Source organism: Leptonychotes weddellii, chromosome 3, assembly GCF_054177405.1.
Source record: "Leptonychotes weddellii isolate Sample4059 chromosome 3, ASM5417740v2, whole genome shotgun sequence".
Taxonomy (NCBI): domain Eukaryota; kingdom Metazoa; phylum Chordata; class Mammalia; order Carnivora; family Phocidae; genus Leptonychotes; species Leptonychotes weddellii.
Window position 1 is genome coordinate 106,047,437 of NC_138371.1, and position 13,561 is coordinate 106,060,997.

General features: G+C 39.7%; 1 protein-coding gene across 5 annotated transcripts in view; it reads right to left on the minus strand.

Annotated features, from left to right (window-relative positions):
* MIPEP (mitochondrial intermediate peptidase) overlaps positions 1-13,561 on the minus strand; it is a 177,182-nt gene that overhangs the window by 70,037 nt on the left and 93,584 nt on the right. For 4 of the 5 annotated variants that reach the window (XM_081814734.1, XM_081814731.1, XM_081814733.1 and 1 more), the window contains 2 exons: positions 7,595-7,669; positions 4,248-4,367 (listed from right to left, as the gene is read on the minus strand). In XM_081814734.1, coding sequence (XP_081670860.1) covers positions 4,248-4,367; positions 7,595-7,669 — 195 coding nt within the window. Of the gene's footprint in view, positions 1-1,979; positions 2,103-4,247; positions 4,368-7,594; positions 7,670-13,561 lie in introns of those variants that run through there. The other variant, XM_081814732.1, reaches the window with a different exon arrangement.

Here is a 13,561-nt window from a genome sequence, read left to right on the forward strand (position 1 = left end):
TGGTATTAAATCTTATCTATAAATATGGTTCAATTCCTCACTTACTTAAGATTTTAAAAATAAAGATAATACACTTTCTATTTTAGATTTTTTTTCAAGTTTTTATTTAAATTCCAGTTAGTTAACCTACAGTGTAATATTAGCTTCAGGTGTACAATATGGTGATTCAACACTTACATGCAACACCCCATGCTCATCACAGCAAATGCACTCCTTACTCCCCACCATCTATTTAACCCATTCCCCCCGCCCACCTCCCCTCCAATAATCTTCAGTTTGTTCTGTATAGTTAAGAGTCTGTTTCCCGGTTTGCTTCCTTTTTTCTCCCACCATGTTCATCTGTTTTGTTTCTTAAACATACGGTATTTATATATATATATTTTGTTTCTTGAGATCATATGGTACTTGTCTTTCTCTGACTTATTTCACTTAGCATTATACCCTCTAGCTCCACCTGTGTCGTTGCAAATAGCAAGATTTCATTCTTCTTGATGGCTGAATAATATTCCATTGTGTGTATATACCACAGCTTCTTTATCCATTCATCAATTGACGGACATTCACCTCTTTCCAGCTATGAACATCGGGGTGCATGCATCCCTTCAAATCAGTACTTTTATATCCTTTGGGTAAATACCTAGTAATGCAATTGCTGGATCATAGGGTAGTTCTATATTTAACTTTTTGAGGAACCTCCATACTGTTTTCCACAGTGGCTGTACCAGTCTGCATTCCCACCAACAGCGTAAAAAGGTTCCCCTTTCTCCACATCCTTGCCAACACCTGTTGTTTCCTGCGTTGTTCATTTTAGCCATTCTGACTAAGTGAGTAACCAACTCCCAGGTGATATCTCATTGTAATTTTGATTTGTATTTCCCTGATGAGTGATTGTTGTGAATCTTTTCATGTGTTGGATGTCTTCCTTAGAAAATATCTATTCATGTCTTCTGACCATTTTTTTAACTGGATTATTTGGTTTTTGGGTGTTCAACATTGTAAGTTCTTTATATATTTTGGATACTAACCTTTTATCAGACATATCATTTGCAAATATCTGCCTTTTATCTGTTGATTGTTTCCTTCACTGTGCAAGAAGCCTTTTATTTTGATTAAGTCCCAGTAGCTTATTTTTACTTTTGTTTCCCTTGCCTCAGGAGACATGCCTAGTAAGAAGCTGCAATGGCCAAGGTCAAAGAGGTTACTGCGTGTGTTCTCCTCTAGGATTTTGATGGTTCCCTGTCTCACATTTAGGTCTTTCATCCATTTTGAATTTATTTTTGTATATGGTGTAAGAAAGTGGTCCAGTTTCACTCTTCTGCATGTGGCTGTCCAGTTTTCCCAACACCATTTGTTGAAGAGACTGTCTTCTTCCCACGGAATATTCTTTCATGATTTGTTGAAGATTAGTTGACCACAGAGTTGTGGATTCATTTCTGGGTTTTCTATTCTGTTCCATCAATCTATGTGTCTGTTTTTGTGCCAGTACCATACTGTCTTCATGACTACACCTTTATAATATAACTTGAAGTCTGGAATTGTGATGCCTCCAGCTTTGCTCTCTTTTTCAGGATTGTTTTGGCTATTTGGGGTCTTTTGTGGTTCCATACAAATTTTAGGATGGTTTTTTTAGCTCTGAAAAATGCTGGTGGCATTTTGATAGGGATTGCATTAAATCCATAGATTGCTTTGGGTAGTATAGACATCTTAATAATATTTGTTCTTATTTTAGATTTTTTTAGTAGGTACCTCATACTTTTTATTTCCACAATGGTATCTTTAAAACTGCTTTTCAGTTTGTTGATGATAAAGAGAGATGGAATATTAATTTTTATATATTCTTCATCCAGAAAAGTTGCTAACTTCTCATTAATTTCACTAATTTACCTATACATACTTTGGATTTTCTCGGCAAACAATAAATCATCTGCAAATAATGACAGATTTGTTACTTCCTTTCTAATGCTTATATTTTTTCTTTTCCTTGTCTTATTGCCCTAATGAATGTTGCACTGAAGAATTCCAATGAGCATCCTCGACTTATTCTTTATGGAAATGTTTGGTGTAAGTTTAATGATGAACTGAATGAGGAAATGCAGAAGTTTCTAAGTAGGAAGAATAAAATATTTATGCAAACCTAAACAAGCCCTTTTTCTTTAAAAAAAAAAAAAAAAGACAAGTCTTAAAAGAATCTTTCTTCTCTAAATGTAGCTATGCTTCTTCTAAAGACCCCTCAAAACAACGTACTCAAAGGGCTATGGCTACTGACAATAAACAAGGAAAACAATCCCAGTGAAAAGATAAATCTTTGTATTTTATCAAAAGGAAGTAGGACCAGGATAGTGGGCTTACTAACATCATCCTTTTTAAATTAAAAATAATTTACTGGTAGTTGATTCAGAATTTGGTTCCCACTGTTATCTCATCTTTGTATATTTACTTATTGCACAAAAGAACCCTGGATGGTAGGGAAGTTTGAGTTCTCTTCTAAGGAGAGGTAGAGCTACATCACTATATAACCTAAGAAAAAGAAAGGTAGGGTCGGGGGGCAAGCAGCTTGGCCAAGCTCAAGTTCTACCATGTAGGAAAGCTTCTCAACTCCTCCTAATTTTGGCCTTCCTATGACTTTACCACTTTCTGGGCATGTTATGACTACACAAAGTTTAAGTCACATCCATTTTAAAACTAAGCAAAGAGGACTATAAACTGAGCACAAAAACACATAAGCACAACAGCACATGAATCAGGCAGTGTTCTGTAAACTGGAAAAAGCTATTAAACCTAGGTAATTGTTGTTATGATTTATTCCACTGAAGAATAGTTAGCTTATTCTCATTACCACAAATTTGCACTAATATAGATAATCCAGAGTTCAATAATACATGGCATTAAAACAATAAATTACACAGAAGGTCAAAAATAGGTATGTAGTATGACTAGCATTATCTATCTGAAGCAGATGATTAAGCTTCTAAGAAAACCAAAGCTATTGATAAGTATTGATAAGTATTACAAAGATAAAATACACTGTTACTTTACTTGTCTGGTCAATTTGAACTGTTCCCATGTACATCTGAGTATCAGGACCTGAAGATCCACTGGACAATTAGCACTTACTGATGAGCCTCTTAGCATGTATGGTACCCAATACCGTAATAGCATTTATTCGGCATTACAATTAACAAAGCACTTTCACATTCGTTCTCTATCAAACTGGCCTAGCCAGAAGAATACAAACCAGGCCCTACCAGCAGCCATGACACCACTTTGTCAGGGCTGCCTGCATGAGAACAAAACAAATCCCAAAAAAGACAGACCCAAGAAATGGAAAGAAAGGAGAAAGAAAAACGTTTTGAACGATAGTGTGTAAGAACTAACTAGATCCAACTTACCTGATATACCCTTGCACCTTTCAGTTATAAGACTCAATAAATTCCCTTTTCAGCTTAAGCAATAGGAGTTGGGTTTCTACCAGCTGCAACTGAGAGTTCTGAGTAACGTAAGTGTTGGTCGCATTGCTAACTGCACCAGCCAACACTGTCTCCGCCACACCCAGCTTCCTTACAGGAGCCTTGGAGCAATGGAACAGCATGATTTCATGAACCCCAACATAACCTAAATGGTCTTAGAGAAGACATGTAATGCGTATGAGCCTCAATATGAGCCCCAAATATGGGGATATTATCTAACTTGTTGGAGAGTGAAATTAGAGGTTCTCTCGCAAAGCAGCTAGATGGAATCTGGCGCCTATCATTCAATAAGTGGTAATAATACTCCTGTTTTCCATGCTGACTGGCCATACTAAATGAAATAGGATATGCAAAACTTATATATAATATATATTATATATTCCTGATACAAATAAGGTACTCAATAAATGTCAATTTCCCTTGCAATGGAAATGGTTAGGGGCTGATAATCACATTCATCTTATATCACTAACCATCTTTCTCACTATAGGAAAATAACAAAAAAGAATACAGACTAACTCCAGTGACCTTTTTCACCCCCACCTTCCCAGGAATCCAGAAACACACTGCTAACAGGAAGAAAATAAGCACATGTGAATGGATGGTTGGAGATACTAAATGGGCCAGGCAATTTTTAGCATTTGCCCGTAGGAAACCTTGACCTACGTGTAGGGGTTTTGAATTCTGCAAAGAGGAAGGTGACCATGACCTACTCACTCTAACGGAGACACTAGCTGGACCGTTCAATGGCACACAACAGAATCAAAATGCAAGACTCACAGTATTTGGAACGTATGGCAAGCCATAAAATTTCTCCTGTGTTTCCCTGAGAATGTCTGTAGTTGATGTCCTCAAGGGGTGCTTCCCATGGTAGATCTGATCCAGAGTGGCATAAAAGACCTAGATAGATGAAAACGTCCGCTTAGTTTTGGCAGTCCATCCTTCCATCTAAGACGTGGTGGGCCAAAGGTGTTATATAAGTGTACCAGAATAATAATTACACATACCAGCTGAAAACATTCACAAATTTAAGTGTATATGGCTTGAGAAGTATTTTGTACCACATTTAAGACCACGCTGATGATGAAAAGGAAAGCTCTCAACCTTTTCATGATGAAGGATATTAAAAAATTTTTGAACCTTATCTATAAGGCACTCTTTATGTACAATGGAGTAAATTAAATTTGTGACCACAAAACTGGAATTTGGCCCATAGATATCTATAGATATACATAAAATATATAGTTGGAAATAATAGTTAGTTATTGCAACTTGTGACCCTCTGGATTAGTAAATCCTGTTTGGTTTCTTCCTAGAATCCTGCTGTATCTTAAATGGGAGCAATGCAATGGTCCGAATCCCAGTTTTGTGAGGAGAAGGGACAGAACATGAAATAGATAGGGCGAGGTGAAGAAAAGGAATAGCAATCCGTCGTCTGGCAAGTACAGATGTTACAAAGAATTCTGGTGCAGCTGTTGCCCAGTCTGGGGCCAGGGCCAGGGCCAAGCCAGCCCCCACCCCTGGTGTTGGGAGATACCAGGGAAGCAGCTGCCATGCGCGGGCAGCTCTGTCTTATGGAGGTGACCGGGAGAGAGGATCACTCACCTCTGAGGAGGATACAAGCCATTGAAACATGACAGGAGAATAAAGCGTTAGTTTGAACATGAAATCTGCTGCTTACAAAGTTCTGAAAACTAAATTTTACAGAGCAAATCTGAAGTAAAGATAAAGGGCTTTTTCACTGGAACATCTGGCTTGAGTATTAGCATTGTTTGGAGTTCACCTGAAGCAAGGAAGTAGAAAACCTGTTTTATTTTAAAAGAAAAATTCTGACATGCAATTATGTTTCTGATATGTATCTTTCTGACTTGAAAATGGAATTTGTAGAGAATGTGCAGCTGTTGACTTAAAAGAACTGAGGATTAGTTTGGATAAAGGAAAAAATTTAAATGACCTCTAGCTTTTGGCTTCATCTAGATATAGAATTATGGTTCTAAATTATAAGTCAAGTTTAAACCTTCCCTAGAAAAATACAGACATTTCCTAAATATAAATATTGCCTTACTCTAACTGGTAATCTAAACATATAGCTAAATACAGCTCTTTCAATTCTAAATTCTATAATGAGTAACAATGCATAAAGTAATCAGAGGAGCCAAAATTACTCATCTGCATCTTGTCTATATTCTAAGAGAATAAGTTATTAGGAACTGAAACTTAAATTCTAACTTCCACTAAGGTGTTTTGTTTTCTGTTTTTTGTTTGCCAATCTATAAACAAGTCAGAATTCAAAAGTTTCATTCCTATAGTTATGCCTTCCACAAATGAAAGGCATAAACATGGAATGACTTTTTTTAAAGATAAAAACAGAGCGAAATAAATGAAATTGTGCATGTGATTCATGCTTATTTGCTGATAAACCAAAAAATTCTAAAGCGATGAGCCTATTTGCCCACCCAGGGAGTCACGCTCACCTGGGACCAACAGCCTTAGAGCCACAGAAAAACAGGAGCCTATTTTTTAAAACAATGCACAAGAGAAAAAAAAATTTGCAATTTTAAGAACACTGTGTATACCCCCTTAGAAACCTGGAACAATTCATTTCCTTTCCCCCCTTATTTGTGGGCACTGTACAAGGGGACTATTGTGGGATAGGAAAGCTGGCACGGGGAGCTCTTCTGGCAAGAATTCACCTCCTTCTGGGGCGCCTGGGTGGCTCAGTTGGTTAAGCGACTGCCTTCGGCTCAGGTCATGATCCTGGAGTCCCGGGATCGAGTCCCACGTCGGGCTCCCTGCTCAGCAGGGAGTCTGCTTCTCTCTCTGACCCTCCCCCCTCTCATGCCCTCTCTCTATCTCATTCTCTCTCTCAAATAAATAAACAAAATCTTTAAAAAAAAAAAAAAAAAAGAATTCACCTCCTTCTCCTCTCTCTTCCCCTGTCTCTCAGGGGGTTATTCTTTTGGAGGGTGGAAGGAAGGAAAGGTTGGTTTTCTATTTTAAAAGAAAATCTTTGGAACAAATATTCAAAAAGAAAGCCACAACCCAGGCTGTTAAAAGGTAGGACTTCCGGGGTCCTGGGTGGCTCAGCCGTTAAGTGTCTGCCTGTGGCTCAGGTCATGACCCCGGGGTCCTGGGATCGAGCCCTGCATCGGGCTCCCTGCTCCGTGGGGAGTCTATTTCTTCCTCTCCCACTCCCCCTGCTTGTGTTCCTGCTCTCGCTAACTCTCTCTCGGTCAAATAAATAAATAAAATCTTTAAAAAAAAAAAAAAGTAGGACTTCCACTATAGGTACAGGCAAATCAAAAGACTTTTGCTGAGTAATGCTAATTTTTTCAAATAATTCAGAGGTCTTTTTAAAATTATATTGATATGCATAGTCATTAATGTAAATCAAATATAAATCCACAGTTTTCTCTATAGTGTACATTTTCTTCAAATATATATTTTAAGGTACAACATAAACAGAGTTCATAAGGGCTGAATTTTACAAAACCATAGAGCAATTAAATGGTGCCCACACTTTTAAATGGGTAGCTGGATCATTATAAAATGAATATTGCCTGAGATGAAAGACAGTGTTTAGGCTGTGTTTATAGAATTCTCAAGACCTGATGAAGAGTAAGAATTCCATAAACAATCTCAGTAATTACATGTAACCGAAACATCTGGTATATCATGTAGACCTGACATCCAGATGGTTCATAAGATTTTTCTAGTCTGTATCTGGAAACCTAGAAAACTGGCTTTGAATATTATCTAAAACTAACAGTCGTTACTGTTTAAACTTCACGTCAAAACTACAAAATTTTAAAAAGATACAAAGTGACATAAAATATAACATAGTTGCTGAAATGTATGATTTAGAAGAAGTCACGTGCCGTTTGTGCCTTTCCCAAGCTTTGATTTTCCCGACTGAAAATGGGAAATAACCTTATTTAATATCCACTTCACAAGGATGGTGTGAGGACTGAACAAGTCAGTTTGGGTCAAGTTCTTTGAACTCAGATGAAAGATGTCTTAGAAGCATGATTATTATAATAAATGTGCAGCACTGGCAAGAATTTAAAGTTATATATTTATTTTGAATAATTACTCTGAAAGACTTGAGAACAAAAGTACATACATACCTGAAGTTGCATATCAGCTGCAGCACACACCTTTTTCGATTCACAAAGCCGAGACACCATATTTTTGGGCAGCGACTTGAAAAACAAAAGAACATATATGTGAGTAAGTTATTTAATGAGTTGCTGCACTGTGTGCTTATGGAGTAGGACAGTTAAAAAAACGACAACAAATGAAAAAATTAATAACTGAATTTAGTCACAGTGACTTAAATTAGGGTTTGTACATGAAAAATACAGCACTACAGGGAACTAAGATAGTGGCGTTGATCTTTAAAAATCTGTTTAAAACCTTTGTAAAAGTGATTGCTTTTTCTGTTCCTTTGTTACCAGTGAAAGCCTGTTCAAGTGCTCTGTTGAATGTTAAGTGCATCTAATAACGGATGATAGGAATAAAGGAGTCAAGTGTAGAGAAACAGATGATAATCTATGGTGTCAGCCAGTATTAAAGCTGAACTGATATCCTAACAAATAACCACAATAATGAATTGCACATTCTTTTATTTTCCAACCTGAAAGAACTGCAGAGCTTGGAAACTCAGTATAATGACCCTATCTGATTTAAGGCTTCCTTCCTGAGACTAATTAGGCCTAATCACATAACATCACATATTCACTTAGAAATACACTAATAATGTAGTCAAGGAAGTCCTTCAGTCAACTTACTCTACATTAATATCATTAATATTGATGTTTATTGAAGACAGCTACCACATTATACAACTCTATGTATAATCTAAATGAAGCTAAAAGCCCCTCTACAGAGAAACCCATTATAAAAGACACCTGGGGCAGGTTCCTAGCACTACTGTTGTGTAAATTAACCACCCATGAATGACCACTGTGAGCTGTCTGCTGGAAGGGGGACTGGGCACTGCCATATTTACACGTATCCCCTCAGAGTGCCCAAACTACAGCAGACACTCCATAAATATTTCCAGAAGGAATGAATGAACACTAGAATGATCATTTAAGAAAGGCTTCAGTGAAAGACTACAGCAGTACGTGATGAAGGCTCAGATGACAAAGCCTGTTCTCTCTTCTTCCCGTTTGGCTATAAGAAAGGCATACCAGGCAACAAAGGAAATTTTAAGGAGTTAAGACATGGATTGAAGGAGGTTGTATAGTATAGAGTCTGACACAGGTGAAAGGCCTGGGGCTTTCTCACACCAGGGGCAGCCATCTTGTATAAAACAAAAATTTCCTCAGACAGGATTTTAAAAAGTCAAGATTTAGTTAAGTCATATATGCCAAAAGCCTCTATCAGAATGTTCAATTTCCTTAAACCTCACTTTACATTATATCTTCAGCTGATAGGACTTGTGCTATACTTGGATTTTTCGTGCCTCACGAAGGTTTAATAGTTTTGTTTTCATTAAAAAAAAAAAGTATGTGGAAGGATGGCATTTTCTCATTTTTCCACAATGAAAAGTACTGTGGATGAGCACTGTATTAGGTCTCAGAGACAGAAAATGGCAAACAGACAGGATCCTGGCCCCATGAGCTTCACAGGCTGGCATTACTCATGTAAGCACAATTTTAACAAGAGTTAACAACTACCATGAGTACTAAGACAGAAAAGCAGTGCAGGTCGGTAGGAGAGCCATGACCTAGAAAGGCTTAACTGAAGAACTAACGAAGACATGAAATTTGCACAATGAACAGGCATTAAGGAGAAAGGGATGGGCTGCAGGGAGAAAGAAGCATCCCAGGCAGAAGAAACCCCGTGTGTGAAGGGCAGAAGAGGTTCTTTGGTAGGTGGTGAGGGAGCCATGGGCAGGAAAGCAGGGTTCCAGCAGGCTGGAGAGGCAGGTAGGAGCCAAGCAGGGACACTGGTCTCCACTCTCAGACTCTGCATCATGGTAAGCCACTGGGGAGTTTTAAGCAAAGAAGTCACAAGTTTAGATCTGTGTTTTTAAAAGATTCTTTTGGCTGCAGCGTAGACACTGGAGAGGAGGAAGGCAGAAGTGGGTTACGAAAAAAACCAAGAGGCTATAGTTAGTGTACCAGTGACACACGCCAGTAACGCAAGCAGCTGCCAGAGTGTCAGGGGCAGGGGCGCCATGGGAGAGGGCTGGAGCCGAGTGGGAGATGAGACCCAGAACACAGCACTGTTTCCAGGAGTGTGCCAGAGAGGTGCAGAGAGTAAGGGCAGTACTGCAGAGGCAAAGAGGGGGAGGGAGAAGTCTGTTTGAGGTTGGAAAATGCACAAGCAAGCTTAAGAAATGCTGATGGCAATGAACCCTACAGGGACACAGACTGGAGATGTAGACAGGAGAAGAGACAATGAGATGAGAGCGCAAGGTTCCTGAACAGGCAGGAGGAGAAGTGGCATAGACCACTGGCGAGAGGAGGCTCAGGTGTTGGGCTCCCATGGATGGGTGGTCAGACAGGAAGCTGTGGGAAGAGCTGGATTCCCAGGCTTAAGAAGGTTAGAGAAAGTTGTGGGGAGTGGTCCACTGAGAAGTGCAGAATCATCAGCCCTGGGAGAACCCTGGGATCCCAGTCTGGCATGGGGTATGGGCAGAACTCAGGATCAGGCAGATGGGGGAACAGGAGGTGAATGAGGAGGAACGTCAAGTCAACAGTGGGCGATGGAGAGGGTAGGAAGGTGCCCCGGCTTAGCGGGAAAACAAGCAGCCCCAGGGCCCGCAGCAGTGATCAGGCATCTTTGAAAGGTTTACTACTTCTGCTCTGTAGACAATGATACGGAAATGCCAAGTAATGGATCTAAGAGCTAAACCCAACATAACCCCTACTTATTGCAAGGCCGATACCTCAGAGATTCAAACCCACACAGAAATGGCAAACGTTAAAGGGACAAATTTAATGAAGCTTAATTCTTTCCTTGTCAGGTTTCCAATAAAACGAAAGATGTAAAGAAAGAGATCATGCAAGAACAGGGACAGCTAAAAACAGTTCATCAATAATTATGTAATAAAAGGAAACACATCCTATAGTTACAGAAAATGTTACTGCTGGGGGAAATGAGTACCATTGCTGGTAAAGGTGACATGGGACCTCTGCGTTATTTTTTGCCACTTCCCATGAATCTGTAATTATTTCAAAATAAAAGGATAAGTACAAAAAAAAAAAATCATCAAAAATTACGTATTCAAGGCCTACTATACATACTGTAGTAAATTCAAGGAATGTTTACCAAAAATATACAGAAACATATAGAAAGTGAATACAATCCTCGTAGACTAGTTCAAAGGAAAGAGTCATTATCAAAATACAAATTAAATAATATATTTATATCATGTGAAGTGTAAATAGGTAAAGAGATTTTTTTTTAAGAGAAGTTGGGAGGGGAAAGGATCAAGAGCACAGGTTGAATCTTTTTTTTAATAATTTTTTAAAAGATTTATTTATTTGTCAGAGAGAAAGAGAAAAAGAGAGAGCACAAGGAAGGGGAGAGGCAGAGGGAGAAGTAGGCTCCCCCTGAGCAGGGAGCCTGGTGCAGGACTCCCCTGAGCCGAAAGCAGACACTTAACTGACTGAGCCATCCAGGCATCTCGGTAAAGAGATTTTTAAAAAATTTAGTTTGGGAGATTAAGGAGTTTGGTTGTGATGAGCACCACATGTAGTATGGAAGTGCTGAATCACTATATTGTACACCTGAAACTAATATTACACTGTATGTTAATGAACTGGAATTTGAATAAAAACTTAAAAAATAAAAACAAATAAAAATCTAGTTTGGCTCTTAGTCAATTGAAATTAATAAATGCATGTCAGGTGAGGAAAAGATGGCGGAGGAGTAGGGGACCCTATTCCAACCAGTCCCCGGAATTGAGTTGGATATCTACCAGACCATTCTGAACACCCATGAAATCAGCTTGAGATGTAAGAAGATATATCTGGAGCTCTACAAACAGAGTATCGCAGGTTTTGAGGTATGAAGTGGGGAGCCGTGATTCTGTGGGCAGATATCGGAAGATAAACGGAAGCGGGAGGGAGCCTTCGGGATCCTGCACCAACGTTGTATGAAAGCCTCCCACACTGGGGACTGGGCACAGACTCACAGACCGATAGCAGTGGGGAAAAGACTTTAGGGCAGCCCCCTGGAATGAAACCTGGAGTGGCAGGGCCACGTGGGTGAACTGGGGGGGGGGGGCTGGCTGTTTTAGAAGCAAAACAGGAAGAGATGTGCCCTGACCTGGAGACGAGGACTGGGAGTGCTGCTGAGGGGTGCACAACCCAAGACACTGTAGCTTTTAACAGCACAGACAGAAACAGAGATAGTGTGGCCTGGAAGAACTGGCCTGGCGAGAGGAGACTCAGGTGTTAGGCTCCCATGGATGGGTGTCAGACGGTCTGACGTTATGAAGAACAGACTGCGATCTCTCTGTTCTGAGGCAGAGGGTCGGAAATGGTCTCTTCTGCTCTGACTTTCAGAAGAGACACAGAAAGCCGCCAGGGAAAGCCGCCAGAGAACAAAAGCCCCCCAAAACCGGTTTTCACTGAGCCCATTTCCCCCACCACACAGTGGGCAGGGCAACTCTGCACAAACAGGGTTGCCTGAGTAACAGCATGGCAGGTCCCTCCCCCAGAACACAGGCTGGGAGAACAAGAGGCCGGCAACCCTAAGGTCCCTATAAAACAGGTGCATCTTGCTTGGGTTGTGGTCAATAATTTGGACTCTGTACACTCCCTCAACCACCCCTCAACAGAATGACTAGGAGGAGGAAGCCCCAAAATAGGAAAGACTCAGATACTGACTTCTGCCACAGATTTACAAATGGATACAGATATAACCAAAATGTCAGAAATGGAATTCAGGGTAGCAGTTGTGAAGACAATAGCTAGAATGGAGAAATTGATTAATGGCAACATAGAGTCTCTAAGGGCAGAAATGAAAGCTGAATTGGCAGAACTTAAAAATGCTATTAATGAGATCCAATTTAATTTAGGTAATCTAACACCTACAGTAAGTGAGGCAGAAGAATGAATTAGTGATCTAGAAGACCAATTGATAGAAAAGAAGGAAAAAGAGGCGGCCAGGGAGAAACAACTCAAAATCCATGAAAACTGAACCAGAGAAATAAGTGACACCATGAAACATTCCAATGACAGAATTATTGGGATCCCCGAGGGGGTGGAGAGAGAGAGAGAGGACTAGAAGATATATTTGAGCAAATCGTAGCTGAGAACTTCCCTAATCTGGGAAATGAAACAAACATTCGTGTCCTAGAGGCAGAGAGGACTCCTCCCAAGATCAAGGAAAAGACGCCAACGCCCCAGCATGTAATAGTAAAACTCACAAATCTTAGAACCAAGGAAATCATCTTAAGGGCAGTTAGGGGGAAGAGAGTCCTTACGTACAGAGGGAGGAACATCAGAATAACGTCACACCTATCCACAGAGACCTGGCAAGCCAGAAAGGCCTGGCAAGACATATTCAGGGTAATAAATGAGAAGAACATGAAGCCAAGAACACTTTATCTGGCAAGGCTTTCATTTAGAATGGATGGAGAGATGCAGAGCTTCCAAGACAGGCAGAAACTAAAACAATATGTGACCACTAAGCTGGCCCTACAAGAAATATTAAGGGGGGTTCTGTAAAAGGAGAAAGACCCCAAGAGTGATATACAACAGAAATTTACAGGGACAATCTATAGAAACAAGGACTTCACAGGCAACATGATGACAATTAATTCATATCTTTCAATAATCACTCTCAATGTAGTATGGAAGTGCTGAATCACTATATTGTACACCTGAAACTAATATTACACTTTATGTTAATGAACTGGAATTTGAATAAAAACTTAAAAAATAAAAACAAATAAAAATCTAGTTTGACTCTTAGTCAATTGAAATTAATAAATGCATGTCAGGGGAGGAAAAGATGGCGGAGGAGTAGGGGACCCTATTCCAACCATAAAATGCTCCCATAAAATGGCATAGGGTTTCAGATTGGATAAAAAGACAGGACCCATCCATATGCTGTCTACAAGAGACTCA